The 19867-nt window shown below is 34.9% G+C and overlaps 1 protein-coding gene across 1 annotated transcript in view; it reads left to right on the top strand.

Annotated features, from left to right (window-relative positions):
- LOC109070518 (voltage-dependent calcium channel subunit alpha-2/delta-1) overlaps positions 1-19867 on the top strand; it is a 93764-nt gene that overhangs the window by 23661 nt on the left and 50236 nt on the right. The window contains exons 4-6 of the mRNA XM_042744365.1: positions 9769-9828; positions 12849-12884; positions 14158-14290. Of these exons, the coding sequence (XP_042600299.1) occupies positions 9769-9828; positions 12849-12884; positions 14158-14290 (229 nt within the window). The remainder of the gene's footprint in view (positions 1-9768; positions 9829-12848; positions 12885-14157; positions 14291-19867) is intronic.

Below are 19867 nucleotides of genomic sequence, written 5' to 3'. Positions count from 1 at the left end.
ATTCAGAGATGTATTTGTTTCACCTTTATGCGATGCTGTGGTTTACAGTCCCGTCAAAATCCCTTTATTCCAAACGGACAGGACCTGAGTTCGCCGTCTGGTTAAACATGAGGAAAGATCAGCCTAAATCGCAAGGGGCAAACAAGTTTGAAAGGCGTGTTTGACTTGGTTATTCCCTGTTGTTACAGTGTTTCACAGCACCACTGTACTAAAATACCATATTCTTATTTTGATTCTTTTCCTACTTATAATATATATTTTTTTTTTTCAAGTAATTCATCATTTAATGTACTCAAACTCTGAAGTTTAATCTTAGTTGTGTGACAACTTAAAATACATAGACAGATATATCGGCCTAGTAAATGAATCATTACATCCCCTGTGTTAGTTTAACCCTACAAGAGTTATGTTATTATTATTCATACTATTATAGTATTTAGTATTATTTTGAAATTAGCTTTTATATTTTCAGTGCTGATTTTCCTTTTCGTTTAAGTTTTAGTAATTGTGCTTTAATTTTATAGTTATATAATAATTTGGTTATTTAGTATTTTTAGTAAATTTTGTAATTTAGTAATTGTAGTACTTCAAGGCAACATTTCTTTCTTTCTTTCTTTCTTTCTTTCTTTCTTTCTTTCTTTCTTTCTTTCTTTCTTTCTCATTAAATTACTATTATTTATTATAAATTATTTTAGTATTATTATTAAAACATTATTTTTTAAGGAATATTTAACAGAAATTATTTACCAGAAAAATGTAAATACACAACACTGTATTTCTGAAAAAAAAAAAAAAAAAAAATTATTTCTAAAAAAAAAAAAAAAAAAAAATTACTCCTTACGGTTTTAAATTTTTATATAATTTTTTTTATAAAATCAATTAATCAAAGATGCATTGATTATTAAAATTAATGAAATCATTAAAATGGAGTACAGAAAATTAATGGAACACAGTATTTGATTAAAATAAAACTTAATTTAATCAAATACTGTGTGTTTCATAAATTTTCTGGAAATTTCATGAATTCATAGGGCTTTGAAAATTACATTTTTGTTAATCTTTAATCTTTAATATTTAGATTTTATTTAAGATTTCAAAATTTCACAGATTTCAAGTGAAAAATATTTCAGTTAACATAATGTTTTTGATGGTTTTTGAAATTATCTTCTGCCCCGCTAACGAGATATTGATATTGGCACTGGTCATTGAAAAACACATTTTGGTTGAAATATGAAAGTTTGCACATTTCTGATTGACACTTACAGAATGTCATTTTATTTAAAAGTCTAATTACTGGTGATGATGTTGTTAAAATATTTGAATAATAAATTGCTTTTTGTTTACCCAAGTACTGTATGTTACAAACTACAGCTAATCTTTCTTTCTTCATCTTTCATCTATATCTGGGGTTACTTTGTCCTTTTTAATTATCCTTATACCTAAAAAGTAACCCTATAGTTTTTCTGCCCTTCGTGTGCTGGTGTTGTCTTCTTGTAATGCATGTCTATTTTTCATATGTGACCATTTTTAAATGACTTCAAAGACAGGGAAGCAAATATTCCAAAAAAGAGAGAATTTAATTAAATTCTTCAGAAGAAGACTGTGAACAAAACTTGCTGCTTTCAAGGATGATTTGAGGGTGGTTGCTAAGGTGCTCTCAGTGGTTGTTAGTGTGTTGCTATGCTGTTGCTAGGGTGTTGTCCGGGGTGGTTACTTACTGGCTCAAGTTAAAAGAGTCTACCCTCAATTCTTTGATATTCTGGTCTCTAGACATGGCTCAGGTCCCTCCTTCAATGCAAGTCAGAGGGATTTTTCACCTCTTTTATCATCTTCCAATTGGAAACCATAACCAGTCTAACATCACACATCTACTTAAAGGGATAGTTAACCCAAAAATTAATTCTGTCATCATTTACTCACGCTCAAGTTGTTCCAAACCTTTTTGAATTTTATTCTTCTGCTAAGCATCAAAGAAGAGGTTTTGAAGAACGTGGGTAACCAAACAGTTTCTGGTCCCCATTGACTTCCATAGTATTTTTATTTATTTTTTCTTCTCCATACTATGGAAGTCAAAGGGGACCAGCAACTTTTGAAGACAGAAGCTCATACACATTTGGAAACAACTGGACAGTGAGTAAATGATGACAGAATTCATTTTTGGGTCAACTATCCCTTTAAACCACATGATTTGAGGTATCATTCATATCTATAACACAAATGTTCCACACATATGATAACATTTTTCACAGATTTTTACCCTATCAGGACATTACATGCATGCAGTTTTTAAGATGAGTTTCACAAGTTATTCCGCAAAGCACTTTTTGACACTAACCCTTCTATAATTAAATGTTTTTTTTCTTTTGCTCCACTTTTTCCCTCCTCTCTCTCTCCAGTCTGGCGAGATTAAAGTGGAGTAAAGGTATTGATGGACCTCCTGTGAGGTTATTGACTTACTCCACTGTGGTTACTGTAATCAGCTTGATGAATTGGAGGCGAGTGAAGTAGCGGCAGATGAACAAGCAAACCCAGCTGTAGTTTATTACTGGGACTGTGGGTTCTCTACACACAAAGGTCATAATTTACCGAAATCATTAGTTCTTGTAGCACTTTGTGCCACTTATTGCCTTCACGTCACTAGAGTGATTGTCATCAGTTTGGTTGGCCTATTGAATCAAGTCCACCTAAGACCTAAAGTGATTCCATTTAGCTGAACAACTTTTAATGGGTGCTGCATTCACTGCTTGATTAGAAATCTTACAAAAATGCTGCACGATGTATGTTGTCTGGACTGTTTCAAACATATGTCTTAAACATGTCTTAAAGGGGTCATATGATGCAATTAAAAATTTTCCTTTCTCTTTGAAGTGTTACAAGCTCTTAGTGCATAAAGAAGATCTGTAAAGTTGCAAAGACAAAAGTCACAAATCCAAAGAGATATTCTTTATAAGAGTTAAGAGTCAACCACACCCCCCTAAAATGGCTCGTTCTAACACGCCCCCACATCTCTACGTCACTATGTGGGAAGATTTGCATAATGCCGCCCAAATGTTCACGCAAATAAAGAAGGCGTAACTTTTATTCTCGCTGTTGCAGAACAGTACAACCCAAATATTCAGATGTGTGCTGCGTTTCCTGAACCAGTAGCCTGCAATGCATCTATGGTACAGCAGCTGTTTCTATAAAGTTGGGCAGTTCAAACTTTGCAAAGACAGTCTGGCGCTTCTGACACATAGCCTGTAAGTACATTTTTTATAATTAAATAATTTGCCAATGATGATTCAAACACGAGTTGTGAGCAGTAGAGTAGGCTTGTTGTTTGTTGTTTCTCAGATCACAAATGCAGACATGGTTTTATGTTTATGCAATGCATAAAAAGACAGTATAAGTCATTATAATCAGTAATTATGTCCCCACTGGATGCAACAAATGCCTCGTTTGTAATGGGTTTTACTGGTTTTGTCTAGTCTAGTGATGTCTGGATCGCAAACGAATCTTTCTATTTAACCGGATCTTCTTAGTGAACCGGTCGAACCAGTTCACCAAATCGAACTGAAAGTTTGAAACGGTTTGAGTCTCCAGTACGCACTAATCCACAAATTACTTAAGTTATTCGGTTTATAAACGTGCATTACACTCCCTCTGATGCAAAATAAACCGATATCCCGAGTTATTCAGTTACTCCTAACAGTACATTGACTGAACTGCTAAAAGAGAACCGATGATGGGGTGTGCACGAGCAGAGCAGCTGCACTTAGTCTTGTGCTGCTGGCCTGGGAGACGGCACAGTATGTTAAGGGGCGTACGCTTGATGCATTCAGCCAGTCACAATGCACTGGATAGCTGGAGAGCACACCTCGCTTTCCAGACCAATGTTCTTTTTTTTTAAGTCGATGCGTTTCAGAAAGGCGGGGCATAGAGGAGAAACAATAATGTACATTATATGGGAAATAATGTGTTTTTTGAACCTTAAACTGCATAAAAACATTGCATTACACCAAATACACAAACTAATGTTCTTTTTAGCAGCATCATATGACCCCTTTAAATTATATGCTACATATTATTTTGAGATGCAAGACAAAATTATCCATTTGCGAAGACAGTTTGGGGTGTTTTTTGTTTTGAAAGAAATTACTTTTTATTGAGGTAGGGCTTAATAATTGATTAAAAATGAAAGTAAAGACATTTATAAGGTTGCAAAATATTCTATTTCATGGTTTCCACAAAAATATTAAGCAACACAACAAACAAGAAAAATCTGTAACTAAAATTGGTTACATGTTGCAGTTCTAATTCAATTATTTTCTTTCTTTCCTTTTCACTTTTTGTTTTTCTTTCTTTATTTTCTTTTTCCTTTTTGTTTATAATTTTTTTAGTTTTTCTCTTTTTGTCTTTTCTTTCCTTTTTGTTTTTTCTTTTTTTCTTTATATTTTTTCTTTTCTTCCTTTTTTGTTTGTTTTCACTTTTTGGTCTTTTTTGTTTTTCTTTTCTTTTCTATTTATCTTTTTCCTTTTCTTTTTTTCTTTTTATCTTTTTTCCTTTTTTGTTTATCTTTTTCTTTCTTTTTTTCTTGTTATATTTGTTTTCTTGTTTCTGTTTTTTTCATTTATATTTAGTCTTTTAGCAGACGCTTTTATCTGAAGCGACTTACAAAGTAGAAGCAATCAGCCCAATGAGAGAGCAACAATATACAAGTGCTGTGACAAGTCTAAGTTAGTCTAGCACAGTGCACATAGAAAGGTTTTTATTTTATTTTTTAATAAATGAATTAGTCCAAAACGAATAGTTAATAGGTAAGTGCTAGTATTAATTGGTCAGGTGATGGTGAAAAAGATGTGTCTTTAGATGTTTTTTGAAAATGGCTAAAGACTCAGCTGCTTGGATTGAAATAGGCAGCTCAGGCAAAGGTCCGTGAGAGTGATTTTGTGCCTCTTTGGGATGGCACCATGAGGCGTCATTCACTTGCAGAATGCAGAATGGCGCATAGGTCTAAACTAGCGAGTTTAGGTATATTGGTGCAGCGCTGGTGGTTGTCTTATAGGCAAGCATCAGTACATTGAATTTGATGTGAGTGACTATTGGCAGCAAGTGCAAGCTGATGAAGAGAGTGACATGAGCTTTATTCAGCTCGTTGAAGACCACTCTCGCTGCTGCATTCTAAATCAGTTGCAGAGGTTTGATAGTACATGCAGGAAGGCCCGCCAAGAAAGCATTACAATAGTCCAGTCTGGAGAGAACAAGAGCTTGGACAAGGAGCTGTGTGGTCTGCTGTAATAGGAATGGTCTAATCTTCCTAATGTTGTATAAGGCAAACCTGGAGGCCCTGCCATTGTAGCAATATGGCTGTGAAGCTTAACTGATCACTGATCACAACTCCAATGTTCCTGGCTGTCCTGGAAGAAGTTATGGTTGATGAATCTAGCTGTATATAGATGTTGTGATGAAGTGCGGGGTTGGCTGAGACCACGAGCAGTTCTGTCTTAGCAAGGTTGAGTTGAAGGTGATGATCCATCATCCAGTCAGAAATGTCTGTCAGACAGGCTGCAATGCGAACAGCTACTGTTAGATCATCTGGTTGGAATGAGAAGTAGATTTGAGTGTCATCAGCAATTATATGAAAAGCCATGCTTCTGAATGACAGATCCTAAAGATTACATGTAGATGGAGAAGAGAAGTGGTCCAGGCACTGAGCCTTGTTGAACCCCAGTAGCAAGAAGTCGTGAATTAGAAACCTCACCCCTCCAAGACATCCTGAAGGACCTAGCAGAGTGGTAAGACTTGAACCACTGAAGTGCTGTTCCTGAGACGCCCATCTTCATGAGGGTGGAGAGGAGGATCTGGTGGTTAACTGTGTCAAAAGCAGCAGACAGATCCAGGAAGATGAGTACTAAGGATTTGGAAGCTGCTCTTTCCAGTCTCAAAGCTTTAGTAACCGAGAGCAGTGCAGTCTTAGTTGAGTGGTCGCTTATGAAGCCAGATTGGTTGCTGTCCAGGAGGTTGTTCTGTGCAAAAAACATAGAGAGTTGGTTGAGCACATCTCGCTCAAGTGTAAGCTTTTGCTTCTTTTCTTTTCTTTTCTTTTCTTTTCTTTTCTTTTCTTTTCTTTTCTTTTCTTTTCTTTTTCCATTCCCCCTTCTTTTATTGATGTCACTTGTAAATAGCATTTGTTTGTTACCTGCAGTAATGTTTTTTTACTCATTACATAGCCTAGGTTTCATCTGAAGATGATGTCTTCTTGCTGAGAGGCTGCAGAAATTAGAGTTCACATTAGTTCAACTCTCAACCTTTGCCTGCCTTTACTTTTTGCCAGGAAAAATCTGAATGAATGGAACTCTCACCCTCCGTCTTTCATTATCTCTATTGTACATAATTGATTATTCTCAATAATGAGCAGCAGAAATACTTCAGTCTTAGTTTCCATTATAAACCCCATGAACCTTTACTCCTTGAGGGCCTCTAATGACCGCAGGCCACTAATGAGTCTCTCCTTGAAACGGTTGTTATGGCAGCAGCATGCCATTGATGCTGTGTAGATATATATTGACTTGTTTGCCATGCTGACGGTGTGTTATAATTGTAGTGCATTTGCACGAGGATGAGTGACTTGCTGTTTTACATTTCTCTGATTTTCCTGCCATACTTTAGGAGCACGGTTAGTCTGAACACAGTCTTACATATCCTGCTTAACAAGCGCTGGGTGCATGTGTAAATGTGTACGTGCTGGAGTGTGAAACCGTATATTTTTAGTTTCTCCCAGACTGTGCAGAGGAGGTGCAGAGACTGCTGGATCTCAGCCAAAGACTATAGAATAGCCAAGACGTGTCACTTGTATAGTTTTGAATGAGGAAAAATCCAATGCTCAATATGGCCATGCTATTGAAGGAAGCCAAGTAAAAGAGCCAGTCGCTAATCTGTAAAGTCAGCGCGTCACTGCAGCTGCTGTTAGAAGCATCCTGGTTGCTATAGAAAAATCAGCGTTCTGAGCGAGCGGCAACCTCCCGGTCTCTCTCGTGAAGCCAACACGGAAGTGACTAAAACTGTAATCTGTCATCGACTGGCCACTAGAGGCTGGCTCCAAAAGGGAGTCAGTCCTATAGACTCTCCATGTTAAAATTCCCAACTTTACAGTAGAAAAAAATGTGTTTACAGCCTGGTACAAAAAGTTGTTTTGGTCTATATAGCTAATTTTGCCCCTTATGACAACTCATCCGTTTAAATTATATTAAGCCTTAAAGTTCTGCATAATTAATGTTGAGCTAGGTAGGCTTGGTTTCAGCAACCAGCTCCTGCTTCTTTGCCCATTTTCGATTATCCGGGAGTGACGTGCGGTGATGCGTTGCCAAGATGGCGACAGCCTGCTCTGCCCACTTTGAGCTTCAAAAACGCTCTTCAAAAAACTATGGGTGACGTCACGGACACTACGTCCATGTTTTTATACAGTCTGTGGTTCTGAGACATGTGCTTAGGACTGCGCATGCGTACTGGCTGATCTAGCCTGAAAAATGTTTTTTTTAATGCTATTGGAGCATAATGAACAACATTTATGAGGCAGTTGTCCGATTTTATTAGTGATTTCAAATATGAAATTTAATTGTAAGCTTGGTGAACAGTTTTGGAGAATTTGATGTTCCCCATTCAAAGAGATGGGAGCATGCCCGAGAGGTGTTACAAAGATGGCTGCCGAGTGAAATGACTTGTCTTAAAGGGACTTTGTCTCAGTCCAAATTTCCAGCTCTGGGGTGTCTAATAATGTGCGTGAGTGCCCGTCTGTTTATAAGAACATGAAATGCATTTTTTTTTTCTCGATGATGGGTGTCATTGTTGTAAAAGTTTTTGATGAAACTGTGAGAGGTGTTGCAGACTGGAGCGAGTTGAATCTGAAATGTAATCATTAGTTTCCACCTTACAAGCCCAGATTTGCCGTCTTAAAAAATTGCACAACTTTTTGGTGTTCAGAAGTGGGGCATTGCTCAATTATACAGTACTAAGTTCTAGAATCTAGATGAAGGGTTGGATTTCGGAGCAGTAATGGCTTTATTGATAGAGTATCTGATGATCTCAGGTATCTGTGTTTGTTGGCGGGTTTTGAGGTTTGATGGACCTGTTTATTTAAGGCAAATGCTGGGTTAGAAAGCTCACATTACTGAACATCAATTTTAGCAAAGCCCCATCCCGGGAGACCTTTAAAGTGAATAATGCTCATATGATTCCATCTTCTTGTCATATCATTTTCTTTTCTTTTTTTAAAATAAGAGTTTGATGTATTATGTAGACAGGCTCTTTAAAGTTCACAATCCAAACCTTCCTCCCTTGTCTAACTAGACCATTTTATTGAAACTAAGTTACAGAAACATTTGGTTTACTAATTGTAATATCCCAACCACGCATATTGGCATATGATTGTCTGTTTACATGTTGACACTTGTTCAGTATTCAGAAACTCAGCCTGCCCTGATGAAAGACAGTGTGAGCGTGTGGCCAGGTTTAAAAAAAATAAAAAATAAAAATAGAAGTAGGACGTTTACATATAGTGGTGTTAAAGGTAGCGCAAAATTGGCTTTATATTAATTAATTTATTAATTTATGTTTTATTTAATTGTATTTTTATACTCTTTTATATTCTTTAGTTTTGTGTTTAAAAATGTTTGTATTTAATTTTATTTATTTTTAAATATATTTTGTTATGTATTTATAATAAACAACTGTTTTTATGTATTTATTTAATAAAGTGTTTTATTTAATTATTAATTTTTGTGCCACCTTTATCTATTTTGCCCCAATCATGGCACATTTAAATGAAACTGTTAATAGTGCTTTTGTTTGTTTTTTTTTTGTTTGTTTTTTTGTAGTGATTTACATTAACTTTTTGAATGGAATTATTCTAAAAATTCAGCATGACATAATAGATAAATTATTACCATAGCTAGAAGGGCTACAGAGTGTAATATTAAACACTGTTTTAAGTGATTTTGTCACGCTGTATTATTTAGAAAAATGTGTTTGTTGCTGCTGAAGAATGTAGTTGTTTAGTTCTTCTCAAAAAATTCCATATATTATGCACAACATTGAAAATGATATTTTTCTCTTGAGTTATACATTTGCTGATTTAGGTTAACCATGGTCGTGTGTAACTGACAATAGTGCCAGAATTCATTCTGTTCTGAGTTGTAAAAATCCCAACATATATTCTGAAATATTGTATGTGTCAAAGAGTGAGAACTCATGAATTCTCGTCTTTGTTCTGGAAATGTCACACCATGTTACAGTAGCGTTTCCTTCAGGGAAGACTCTCAGACTGCGTGTGTTGCGGGGGTTGAGCTGCAGAGAGCTCCGGGTGACAGAACAAAGACCTGAATGTTCCGTTCTATTCTGTTCTCTTCTGCCCTTTTCTTAAACAGAACTCACCGTCCTGTCAGACCTCTTGCCCACACGTTTGTTTGGTATCACCTTTTGGGCCAGAACCCTTGTTCTATAACTTTCTATGTTGACCAGTATCTATCTCCATTTGCAGTTCATTTGTTCGGTCCAGTTGTTTTGATGATTAAGGTCTGTGTATAGTCGCACATTTAGTCTTTTTTTTTTTTTTTTTTTTATCGTGATGGAAAAAACTGAACTATATATATCCAGTAGGGCTATATAATGTTGCTTTACAGTTGCATTTAATTTACTATCTCATTATCAGAGTTGCTTTGATCATGATCACAGATACTTTGATGCAGTGCTTATCTAATTAAAATGATTTATTTTCTCTTTTTCTTTTTATAGACTTTGGCAACTGCAGCAGAGAATTTCCAAATGGAGCATCAATGGAAAGATGAATTTGAAGTAAGTGTTTCTACAAGTGTGTACTGAACATTTACAAGGTGCATATATACTGTAGCTATTCTATTTGATTTAATGTTTCAAATCAACTCAAGCCAGTTTTATTGGTATTGCCCTTTTACAAGATATAAAGCGGCTTTACAAGAATAGACGTTAAAAGGATAATGTAAATTCTGTCATGATATAATCACCTTTATGTTGTTTCCAACCAACACAGAAGATATTTTGAAGATATTTGGGGTCTGAACAACAATTGACTTCTACATGGACAAAAAAATACAGACATTTATCCAAAATATCCCCTTCTATGCTATACTGGAGAAAAAAAGGTCATATAGATTTGGAATGACTTAAGGGTGAATGGTAGAGTTTTCATTTCATTTAATTATTGAGAGGAATCATGCAAATCTAAATCCAAATTAATTCAAATAAACTCAGGATTGGTTATTACAAGGTTACTGGTTCACACAAGAATTTAGCCATTAACAGTCACCATGAGCAGCCAAATAATACATTTTACAAATAAAATGAAATTGAATATGCCATGCATCATGCCTTTTTTGGGGTATTGTTTACATAAGACACATTATTGCATTCAAAAACAGATAGATCAAATAGAATGCAAGGGTTTCAAGACATTGACATTTGATTATTTTTAACCTGACACGCTCAAAAACAGTGCAAGATGCAATGCAAAGGGCAAGACGTCTGTCTTAGTGCATCTAGCTTTAGAGTGGTGCTTTAAAGGGCATGGATTTAAAGACTTTTCTGGTGGAGAATTTTACAGTGCAACAGTCATAGTATGCTCATTAAAACACTGCTGTTAAAAAAATCAACATTAACTGGGTAACCTCCCTGATCGACTAGCTGGATGACTAGTCTACCATCTCTACTCATAAGTGATTTGTTACTATGGTGGTCAAAGTAACACGCATAACAGCATGGTTCTGTGACCTTTCAGCCAATCAGATCGCATATCCTGATGTAAAGGGATAGTTCACACAAAAAATGAAAAGTTGCTGAATATTTACTCACTCTCAGGCCATCTGGAATGTAGATGAGTTTATTTCTTCACTTGAACAGATTTGGAGAATTTTAGCATTAGATCACTTTCTCACTGATGGATCCTCTGCAGTGAATGGGTGCCGTCAGAATTAGAGTCCAAACAGCTGATAAAATATCACAACACAACAACATGAGTGTAGCCCATCAGTTAACATCATGTGAGGTAAAAAGCTGTGTGTTTGTAAGAAACATCCATCATTAAGGCGTAAAAAAAAAAAAAAAAAAATTCTGGCCATAATATGAGTCCACAATCCATAGTAACACTTCATCCATTTCCCCTCCCCAAATAAAAGTCCATCCCCTGTTGTCCTCTTAAGTCAAAATGCATTTGATATAAGTTAACATCATGTGAGGTAAAAAGCTGTGGGTTTGTAAGACACATTTGTTTGATTTGATTCAGATGAGACAACTTTTTTACTGGAGAAAGCAATATTATGTAGAGAGGACTTGTATTTTAGCTGGAAGCAATGGTTTGAAGTTAAAAATATCTTAAGGACGGATTTGTTTATTACAAACATGCTAAAACACCCAACCTTTAAATGGATAGTTCACCCAAAAATTACAATTCTTTGATTATTCACTTAATGTTGTTCCAAACCTGTTTGACTTTTTTTCCCATTCTCTACAAAACAGAGAAAATTCTAGGTTTTTTTTTTTTCTTTTTCTATTTATTTATTGTGTCATTGGTAGCCAAAACATTTTGGATATCAACATTCTTCAAAATATCTTCTTTAGCATTCCACAGAAGAAAGTCAGTCATGCAGGTTTGGAATGACATGAAGGTGCATAAATGATGATAGATTTTTATTTTTTTGGGTATCAACTTTTTTTTTTTGGTAATCTCTTTAACAGTTAAAGGGGCCAGGTTAAAAAAAATAGTATCAGTTTGCATCCTGCACATTAAAGTTTATTTAAAGCAATGGAAGACATCTTAGATGACTTGATCACAAGAATAAATTCTGAAGTGTTATGCAGATTTTTAATTAGATCATTCCAAATGAAGACTGCAGGCAGGAGATGCTTTTGAAATTGATAATACCTCTGCTCGGTTTCACTGCTTAATGCTTTGGTGTGTTGGACCTCTTCGTTTAGTTAAATGAAATCATGAGCCATTCAATTAAACGCAAACAAGGGAACAAATGGACAAATAAATAATCTGATTGTACCAATGGCCAGAGTGTCTTTACTCTGTGTGCATGTGAGTTTGTGTTTAAGTGTGTTAATGTGTTGCAGCTCAATGGATCTAATTTCACTTCCCACACTCCCTGCAGATGTCGGAAGATTTGATTTCACTGAATACACATTCTGCATTTCTCCCCTGGATTTATTTTTACTGTAGACACACACATGCACACACACACACCCACCATATGCTGTGAATGATGAAAATGCCTGACCCTGACAACATGATGGGCCACCAGCAGGTTATCCTGACCACTTGCTGCAAAACCTGGCATGACCAAGCTTTCTTTAGCTCTCCTTAATGCATTTCACACTTGCTATAAAGCAAACGTATGATCTGTGATCAGATCTGTGGAACATGTGCTGTATGCATACTTGGCTCAGTGCAATGATACTGCCACTGTATGAATTGCATGATGGGTAGGTGTTCTGAGGACACATCACAGTCATACTGTACGGGTTAAAATATTTGGGCTGGTAACCAAAAGGTTGCAGGTTTGAATCCCATAATAGTAAGTGCATTTATTTATTATCTGAGCTGTTCTCTTTTTTATTATTATTCAAATTTTTATTTTATTTTATTTTGATTTATTTTTTATTTTATTTTATTTTATTATTTTTTTGCAGTGGTTAAGCTCTCACTAAAGGGGAAGAATATTGTATTTATAGCCTATGATTTGTATGGACCACTTTACGATTTCTTAATGGTGGTTTAACATCCTTGCCTGAAAAATGTTCTTTTCTTTTAATTATCATATTTTTCTCTTTCTCTGCAGGAGGATGATATAGTTTACTTTAATGCCAAGGATAATGTGAGTATATAATTCAAGACACTTCTGCACACAGACACGCTCAGCGTTTTTTTCAAGTGCAGATACTATATCAAACATGAAAACCATGAGCTCTTCTATCCAGTTATGATCATGCGTTAGTGAGCTTATGTGTGAGTTATTTCAGGCAGTCAAGATATGATGATAATATATCTTCTCAGTTGACGCAGACTCGGCCGGCGGATACACACTCTCTGTGTGCCATACATCTCAACTGCCAATTAGGATGAGTCTGTAAAACACATGGTGGGAGCGTGTGCACTAGTGTGTAAAATACAAGACAGAAAGTAAAGCAGGAGGAACATATAGAGAAAATGAGGTTTTATTCATCAATGTGCAAAGCACTAGTTTGGAACAGATACAGTACCTGCAGTGCAAAGCATAATAAGATGATTATATTGATAGATTAAATGGCTAGAGATTTATTTTGAGATTTATATTTGTTGTAAGCTTTCAAATTTCTTGTATTCATTTGAATAAAGGAGATTTCAGTGGGATTTGATTAGTTACCAACTAATCTATCAGACAGGTCAAATAAAATTTATAGAGAATTATGGCAATTTTGTGAACATCTTGCATTTGTGCACCAACTAATTTCAAAGGGATAGTTTACTCAAAAATGAAAATTATTATCTCTCATCCACATGTTGTTCAAAACCCATGACTTTTTCTTCTGTGGAACACAAAAGGTTGCTTCATTTTGTGAATGAATTGTTCTTTTGAGACGAATCTTTTCAGTGAATCGGTTTATCCAGTTCACAGAGCCAGTCTGGTTCTTGAATTCTCAAATCTTTTACTCAGTAAAGTTGCAGTGGTCAATAGCTGACTAAAAGAGAAGAATATCATTTGGAACTTTGAACTTATTTTGGTCTGTTGTCACACAAACTATTGTACGGCTTCAGGAGACATAAAATTTAATGTTTGAATTGTATGGACCACTTATGATACCTTAATGGTGTTTTTATATCCTTTAATGATTGCTGAAAACTTTAGTCTCCAATGCAGATCAAATAAAGACATAAGGGTTTGAAATGAGTAAATGATGACGGAGTTTTCTGTCTTTCTTTTTTTCTGATTTTTCTGTGCATATACCATTGAAAATGTTGAAATCTTTAAGATTTTTTCAATGTTTTTGAAACAAGTCTCTTATACTATTCAAGTTTGCATTTATTTGTTCAAAACACATTAAAGACAGTAATTTTGTGAAATATTGTTTCAATTTAACCAGAGTTGATTGCTGTTGTTTCTCTTCCAGCTTGAAGCCAATGAAACAGAAGGAAGGAAAAACCGGATAAGACCTGAATTTAAAGAAGACCCGTCATTCAAAAACCGCCTTACATCCTACAACCATACGGCAGTGCATATCCCCACGGACATATATGACGGCTGTAAGTAACTCCCCCACCCTCCACAAACATGCTTCCATAGCGCTCTGCCTGCTCCCCCATAACATATTATCTGTTGCTGGGAATCTGATGAGATGCTCTGCTGCTGATTGCTTTGGATGTCAGTTATAAAACGGAGTATACATGTGGCTTTGGAAGAGCTTTTTTAGGAGAATTATAGAATACGTTTGACAGCAAAGACTCTCTGGGGAAACTTTTGTCAGAATAAGTGCAGGTGCATTTGTTTGGATAAGCCCATGGTATGCGTGTGCATCTATTTAAACTAAATTTTGCAATGCTTTTTAAGCAGGGATAGTAGGCTGGCCAAGCTATAGAGTCTCAGTTGGCCTGCTGGGATAGCGTCTGGCTCTTTGGTGTTAGACTGCTCTTCCCTATTGACCTTGTCTACACACTCACACACAAATGGAAGACAAATAATTCAGGTAATTACTTTGGCCATTGTGCCCTTTGGTAAACAATGCAGTGGGGTATTTGAAATGGCATCAGGTCAGACAGATGTGCTCTGCGGTGAGCATAATGTTATATGGAGGATGAGTTTGCTGCCTTTTTAAATACAGAATACCAAATCACTTTAGATATAAAGTGATGCTTCAGTCTCTTAGCACTGTTTCCAAGTCTTTCCGACACATGCTGACAGAGGTGGCTGCCCCTGTAATTCAAGAAGGGAGTTTCCTCGTCGCTTGTCTTGTAATTGTATACCATTTTATGCCATTATCTGTGAGTCATTTCCTAATCCTATTGCCATTTTTAATTTTATGTGTGAGTCATTTAGGCTTTTTGGGTAGGGTTGTTTCATCTGGTTGTCTGTGGTTGTGATCACAGACACTAAAATGTATTTGAAATACATTTATTTTGTGCTACGTATACTACATATATTTTTACATATTGGTGTGCTTAAAAAAATACCCTGCAATTGTACTTTTGGTATATTAAACTCGCATACTGTGATATTAAAACACATTTTAGGCATAATATTAAGAAGAAATACTCCAAATTAAGTTAATTATAATTTTATATCAGTAAGTCTTAAGTGTATACTTAGTATGAAATAAATATATTAAAAAAACAAAAATATGGCATAGTTTTTTTTTTTTTTTTTTTTTTTTTTAACTAGAAGAGCCTGTTGGTTATTAATGTATGTTAATTTTGTAATTTAAAGAAAGTATTATTGGCATATAAAGACTAAGGGATTTCCCCACTCACAGTCAGTAACTAATATTATTATATTCTGCAATGTTATTGAAATGGTGTTAAGTGTCAGTGCGATATGGGTTAATGCAATTAGCAAATTGGAAATGCAGCAATTTATTTACATAAATATATAGTCTAATGTGCTGCATGTTTCAGAGTGATATGCAGCACTGTATCCTTTTATACGCTAGCAGCTCATGATTCAGTTATTTCAGTTTCTCAATTTGCAGTGAAACTTTATCTTTGCTATAATAATAATAATAATAATAATAATAATTATAATAATAATAATAATGATAATAATAATAATAATAATAATAATAATTGTTATTACTAATTTTAATATGTTAAAATAAAATTTTTATTTTGTTAATACATTTTGCCACATACCTGTATATTAAAAGTAAATGCTAAAATATAAAAAGAGATCTTTGTTTTGTCATTGTGGTTTTGAGGCATATTTGCAGATGGAACGATTTGCACAGAATAATGACTTCAGTGTGATCTGGTCCTCAAACAAAGCTGTTATATGGCTTAGTAGAAGTCATATAGACTATTTTTTCATATAGATACTTTTACCATTATTTTTAGTAATTTTGGGAAATTGCCAGGCTCTTTATGATTCGAGTTCATTATATGGATGAGATGGGCAGGACAATCTGCAAAATAATTCTTAGTAAATGATAGCAGAATTAAATTTTTGTGTGTGTGAACTATTCCTTTAAACTTGTATATTTTAAAGTGGGCGGGAGGGAAAATAACCAAGTGACAGAAAGAGACATATATGGAAGGCAAGAAGGGTAGAGCTATAATTGCTGTGGTCTTGGGTCTGACCTGACCTTGCGCCAGAAGGAAACCCAGTATGTGTGTAGAATCAGGCTGGTGACAGACCCTCTAATACTCTGTGCTGAAACAGAGTTGTGTGTGAGTAATGTCCAATATTACTGGAGTGCCTATATGTCCATTAATTCCGGAGGTTGTTGACTCTGTGTAAGGCGATGAGAACCTAGTGGCTTTTCCCCAGCGACTCTAAAAGCAAAGTTTGCACACATCAACCTCTATCAAACACTCAGATACCACAAATAGCCTGGACCCTCCAGTACACACACACATAGACACACAGAAATAACACAGATTTGCTTCTCCCGCTGGGGAGAAAATTGGATTTTCGTGGATAAAGTAGTACATCGTTTAGGGGTTGCCAGAGGAGGGTGGGTGACCCCCCTCTGCCACAGTCAGCCGACACCAAGAAAAACTTAACCATGATTAAGACAGACAACTCACAGTGGGTGCTGGCCAATTTCCCCTCCTTCACATCCAAAAGAATGGATGTAATATAAGTGGAGGTTGAGGAAATAATAAATTCTTTGGAGCATTGTGATATGTTACTGTTCATGGGAAGAAAAAAAAAAACAATTCTAAATTGTTAGAATTGTTTTTTTTTTTTTAAAAGAATAAGATTGGACTGAAGATAGGGTAGGGCTGTGCTGTGGAAAGGTGTAATGTGGTGTGGATGTGATTTGTGTGGTTTTGATTTGATTTTGTTTTTTGTTGAATTTTTATTTTGTTGTAGTGTTTGTGTTTTACCCCTCCATCAAAAAGGGCTTATGGGCTAATTTTAGTGTATAAAAACCCTAAAACTTGTGTAGAAGTGTTATGGAAGTTGTATTACAGTATGTTGAAGTGGGTTTTCTAAGCATATTGCATAGTTGTGTTTGGAGAGTGTATGTTTGAATAGTGTATGTGCTTTGCCTATTAATTGTTTCATTTGTGATAACGTGAGTAAACATGCTTATTGAGGAATGAGCGTGAGAATGGCTGCTAATCAAATACAAGGGAAAACCAATGAAATATTAATAACTGGTTATATTGTAGTCAATGTATACTGCATTTATTTGTTTTAACGTGATTTTTTTTGATGTTTTTTTTGTTTTGTAATATATTATATGTTTTATGTTAACCTGTAGTTCTTTTTTTTTGAAATATTTTTTTTAGTTTTGTGTGTGTTTTTTTTGTTGGTTGTATATTTTTGTGGATAGATGGATGGATGGGTGGGTGGGTGGATGGATGGATGGATGGACAGGTAAATAGATGGATAGATGGATGGATGATAGATGAATGGATGGATAGGTTGGTGGAATGGTTGATGAGATGTATGGATGGATGTACGGACAGATGAAAGATGGATGAATAAATGGATGAATGCAAGGGCATATAGATGTGTAGTGGATGATAGATGAATGGATAGATCAGTGGACAAATCGATGGATGGATAGATGCATAGATAAGTATTATATATTAATAGATGGATAGATAGACAAATTGGATAGATGGAGGGATGATAGATGCATAGATGGGCAGAGAGATTAATAGATGGATGGTTGGATGGATGGGTAGAGGGATGGATGGGCATATAGATGGGTAGATGGATGATGAAAGGATAGAAGGTTATTTGGACAAACAGATGGATGGATAAACAGATAGATAGGTAGATGAATAGATGAATGGATGTATAAATTGATAGATGAACAGATAGATGAATAAATGAATGGATGGATGGATAGATAGGTAAGTAGGTGGACAGATGAATGGATGGATGGATAGATAGAAGACAGATAGACAGATGGCAGATAGACATGCTAGCACTGGTTTTGCACAGGCAAGCACAGCTCACATTTTCGTCAGACAATGTATATTTCTGATTATGTCAGTATTTGCACATACTATAATATGTGCAATTCAGTTCAAACATAACCTGATTTATTGTGCAGGTTTCAGTTCCTCTCTACTCATTGATCAGCCTTTTGTCTATTTTAGACAAAAAGCTGAAGAAATGTGCTTCTCGTGCTTCATTTCCTCATTTGCTTCCTCTCTTTCTTTCTCTCAACCCTGCCCTCCTGTCTCTGCTGCATGCTAACCAATAAAATTAAAGTTATGGTTGTTATAACACTGAATTTTTCATGCTTCATTACAATAATTGTTGACACGCAGGCTGTTTTCTCACTTGATTAGCATATCTCTACTAGCACTTCTGACTGCCTATCAGCACGCAGCCTTTTCAGAAGTGCAAGGTTTGATAGGATGATTATAGGTTTCCATGGTTGCCTCAGTGATGATGTAATAAAGTCAATCAGCTTGTTTGTGGCTGTGGATATGAAGAGCCCTCAGTGCATAGCACAGAATTATTCTGTTAACAGCGGTTGAGATGAGAGTAAATTACACCTCTCGTTGTGTCTCTCCTCCTCCTCTCACTTCATTTCCTCTCTCTGGACTGTGGAAATCACTATAAGCACTGTGACCTCTATAAATAGATTCAAGTATTCTAATGTTTTTTATTACACTCTTTGTTAAGCAAAGGTGATGTAATATTTTATATTATAAATAATTTAAATTAATTAATTTTGCAGTCAATTTGATGATGATTATGATGATGATGTATAGTTATTGATACACATACACTGCCGGTTAAAAGTTGGAGTTATTAAGGATCTTGTTCTGAAAGATCATGTGAAAATTCAGCTTTGCCATCACAGAAATAAATGAAAATTTAAATTAAAATATATTCAACTAGAAAGCTTCTTTTAAACTGTAATAGTATTTCATAATATTACTGTTTTCACTGTATTGTCATTGCGATATTGTTAGTTTTTTTTATATATATATCATTTTTTAAAAGATTTGTAATTTTATTTTAATTGAAGGTGTAGTAATTTTTTGTGTGTGCTGTCATTTTTTTTTTGTAGTTTTTGTTTATATATGTGAAATGTGTGTATATATATATATATATATATATATATATATATATATATATATATATATATATATATTCATTTTTATTTCAGTTTTAGTTTTAGTTACTTTATTATATTAAGTTAAACTAAATTAAAATTATGCATATTTTTAGCAGCTGGCTGAAATAAAGAAAGTTTTATTTTATATTTTAACATATATTTTATTTAAAATAATGTTTTTTTTTAATTGTTTGTTAATTTTAATTTTAGTTAACTATAATAACCCTGATTATTCATCAAATAAATGCAGCCTTTATGAGCATAAGAGAAAAAAATATTGCACTGTTAGTGCTATATCACTATTGTTATAAATATCAAGGTAATATAAGTAATACTTTTTTAGAATTTACAAAATTATCTGTTCAGATATTATATACAGCTAGATAGGCAGTTAGGTGGAGCTATGGTGTTGGTCAGTGGTTGCTAAGCTGCGCTGGATGGTTGCTATTAGGGCTGTGCAATTAATCGCATTCGATTGTCGTGCGCATCTCGTCAGTAAAGCCGGTCCCGTGATTAGTACTAAATCAGAATCACCTGCTTTCAGATGGAGCAGCTTTCACTACACAGAGCTGTAGTT

This window comes from Cyprinus carpio, chromosome B18 (assembly GCF_018340385.1).
Source record: "Cyprinus carpio isolate SPL01 chromosome B18, ASM1834038v1, whole genome shotgun sequence".
Taxonomy (NCBI): domain Eukaryota; kingdom Metazoa; phylum Chordata; class Actinopteri; order Cypriniformes; family Cyprinidae; genus Cyprinus; species Cyprinus carpio.
The sequence above is the reverse complement of the archived record's forward strand: the minus strand, read 5'-3'. Positions and strand labels throughout refer to the sequence as shown.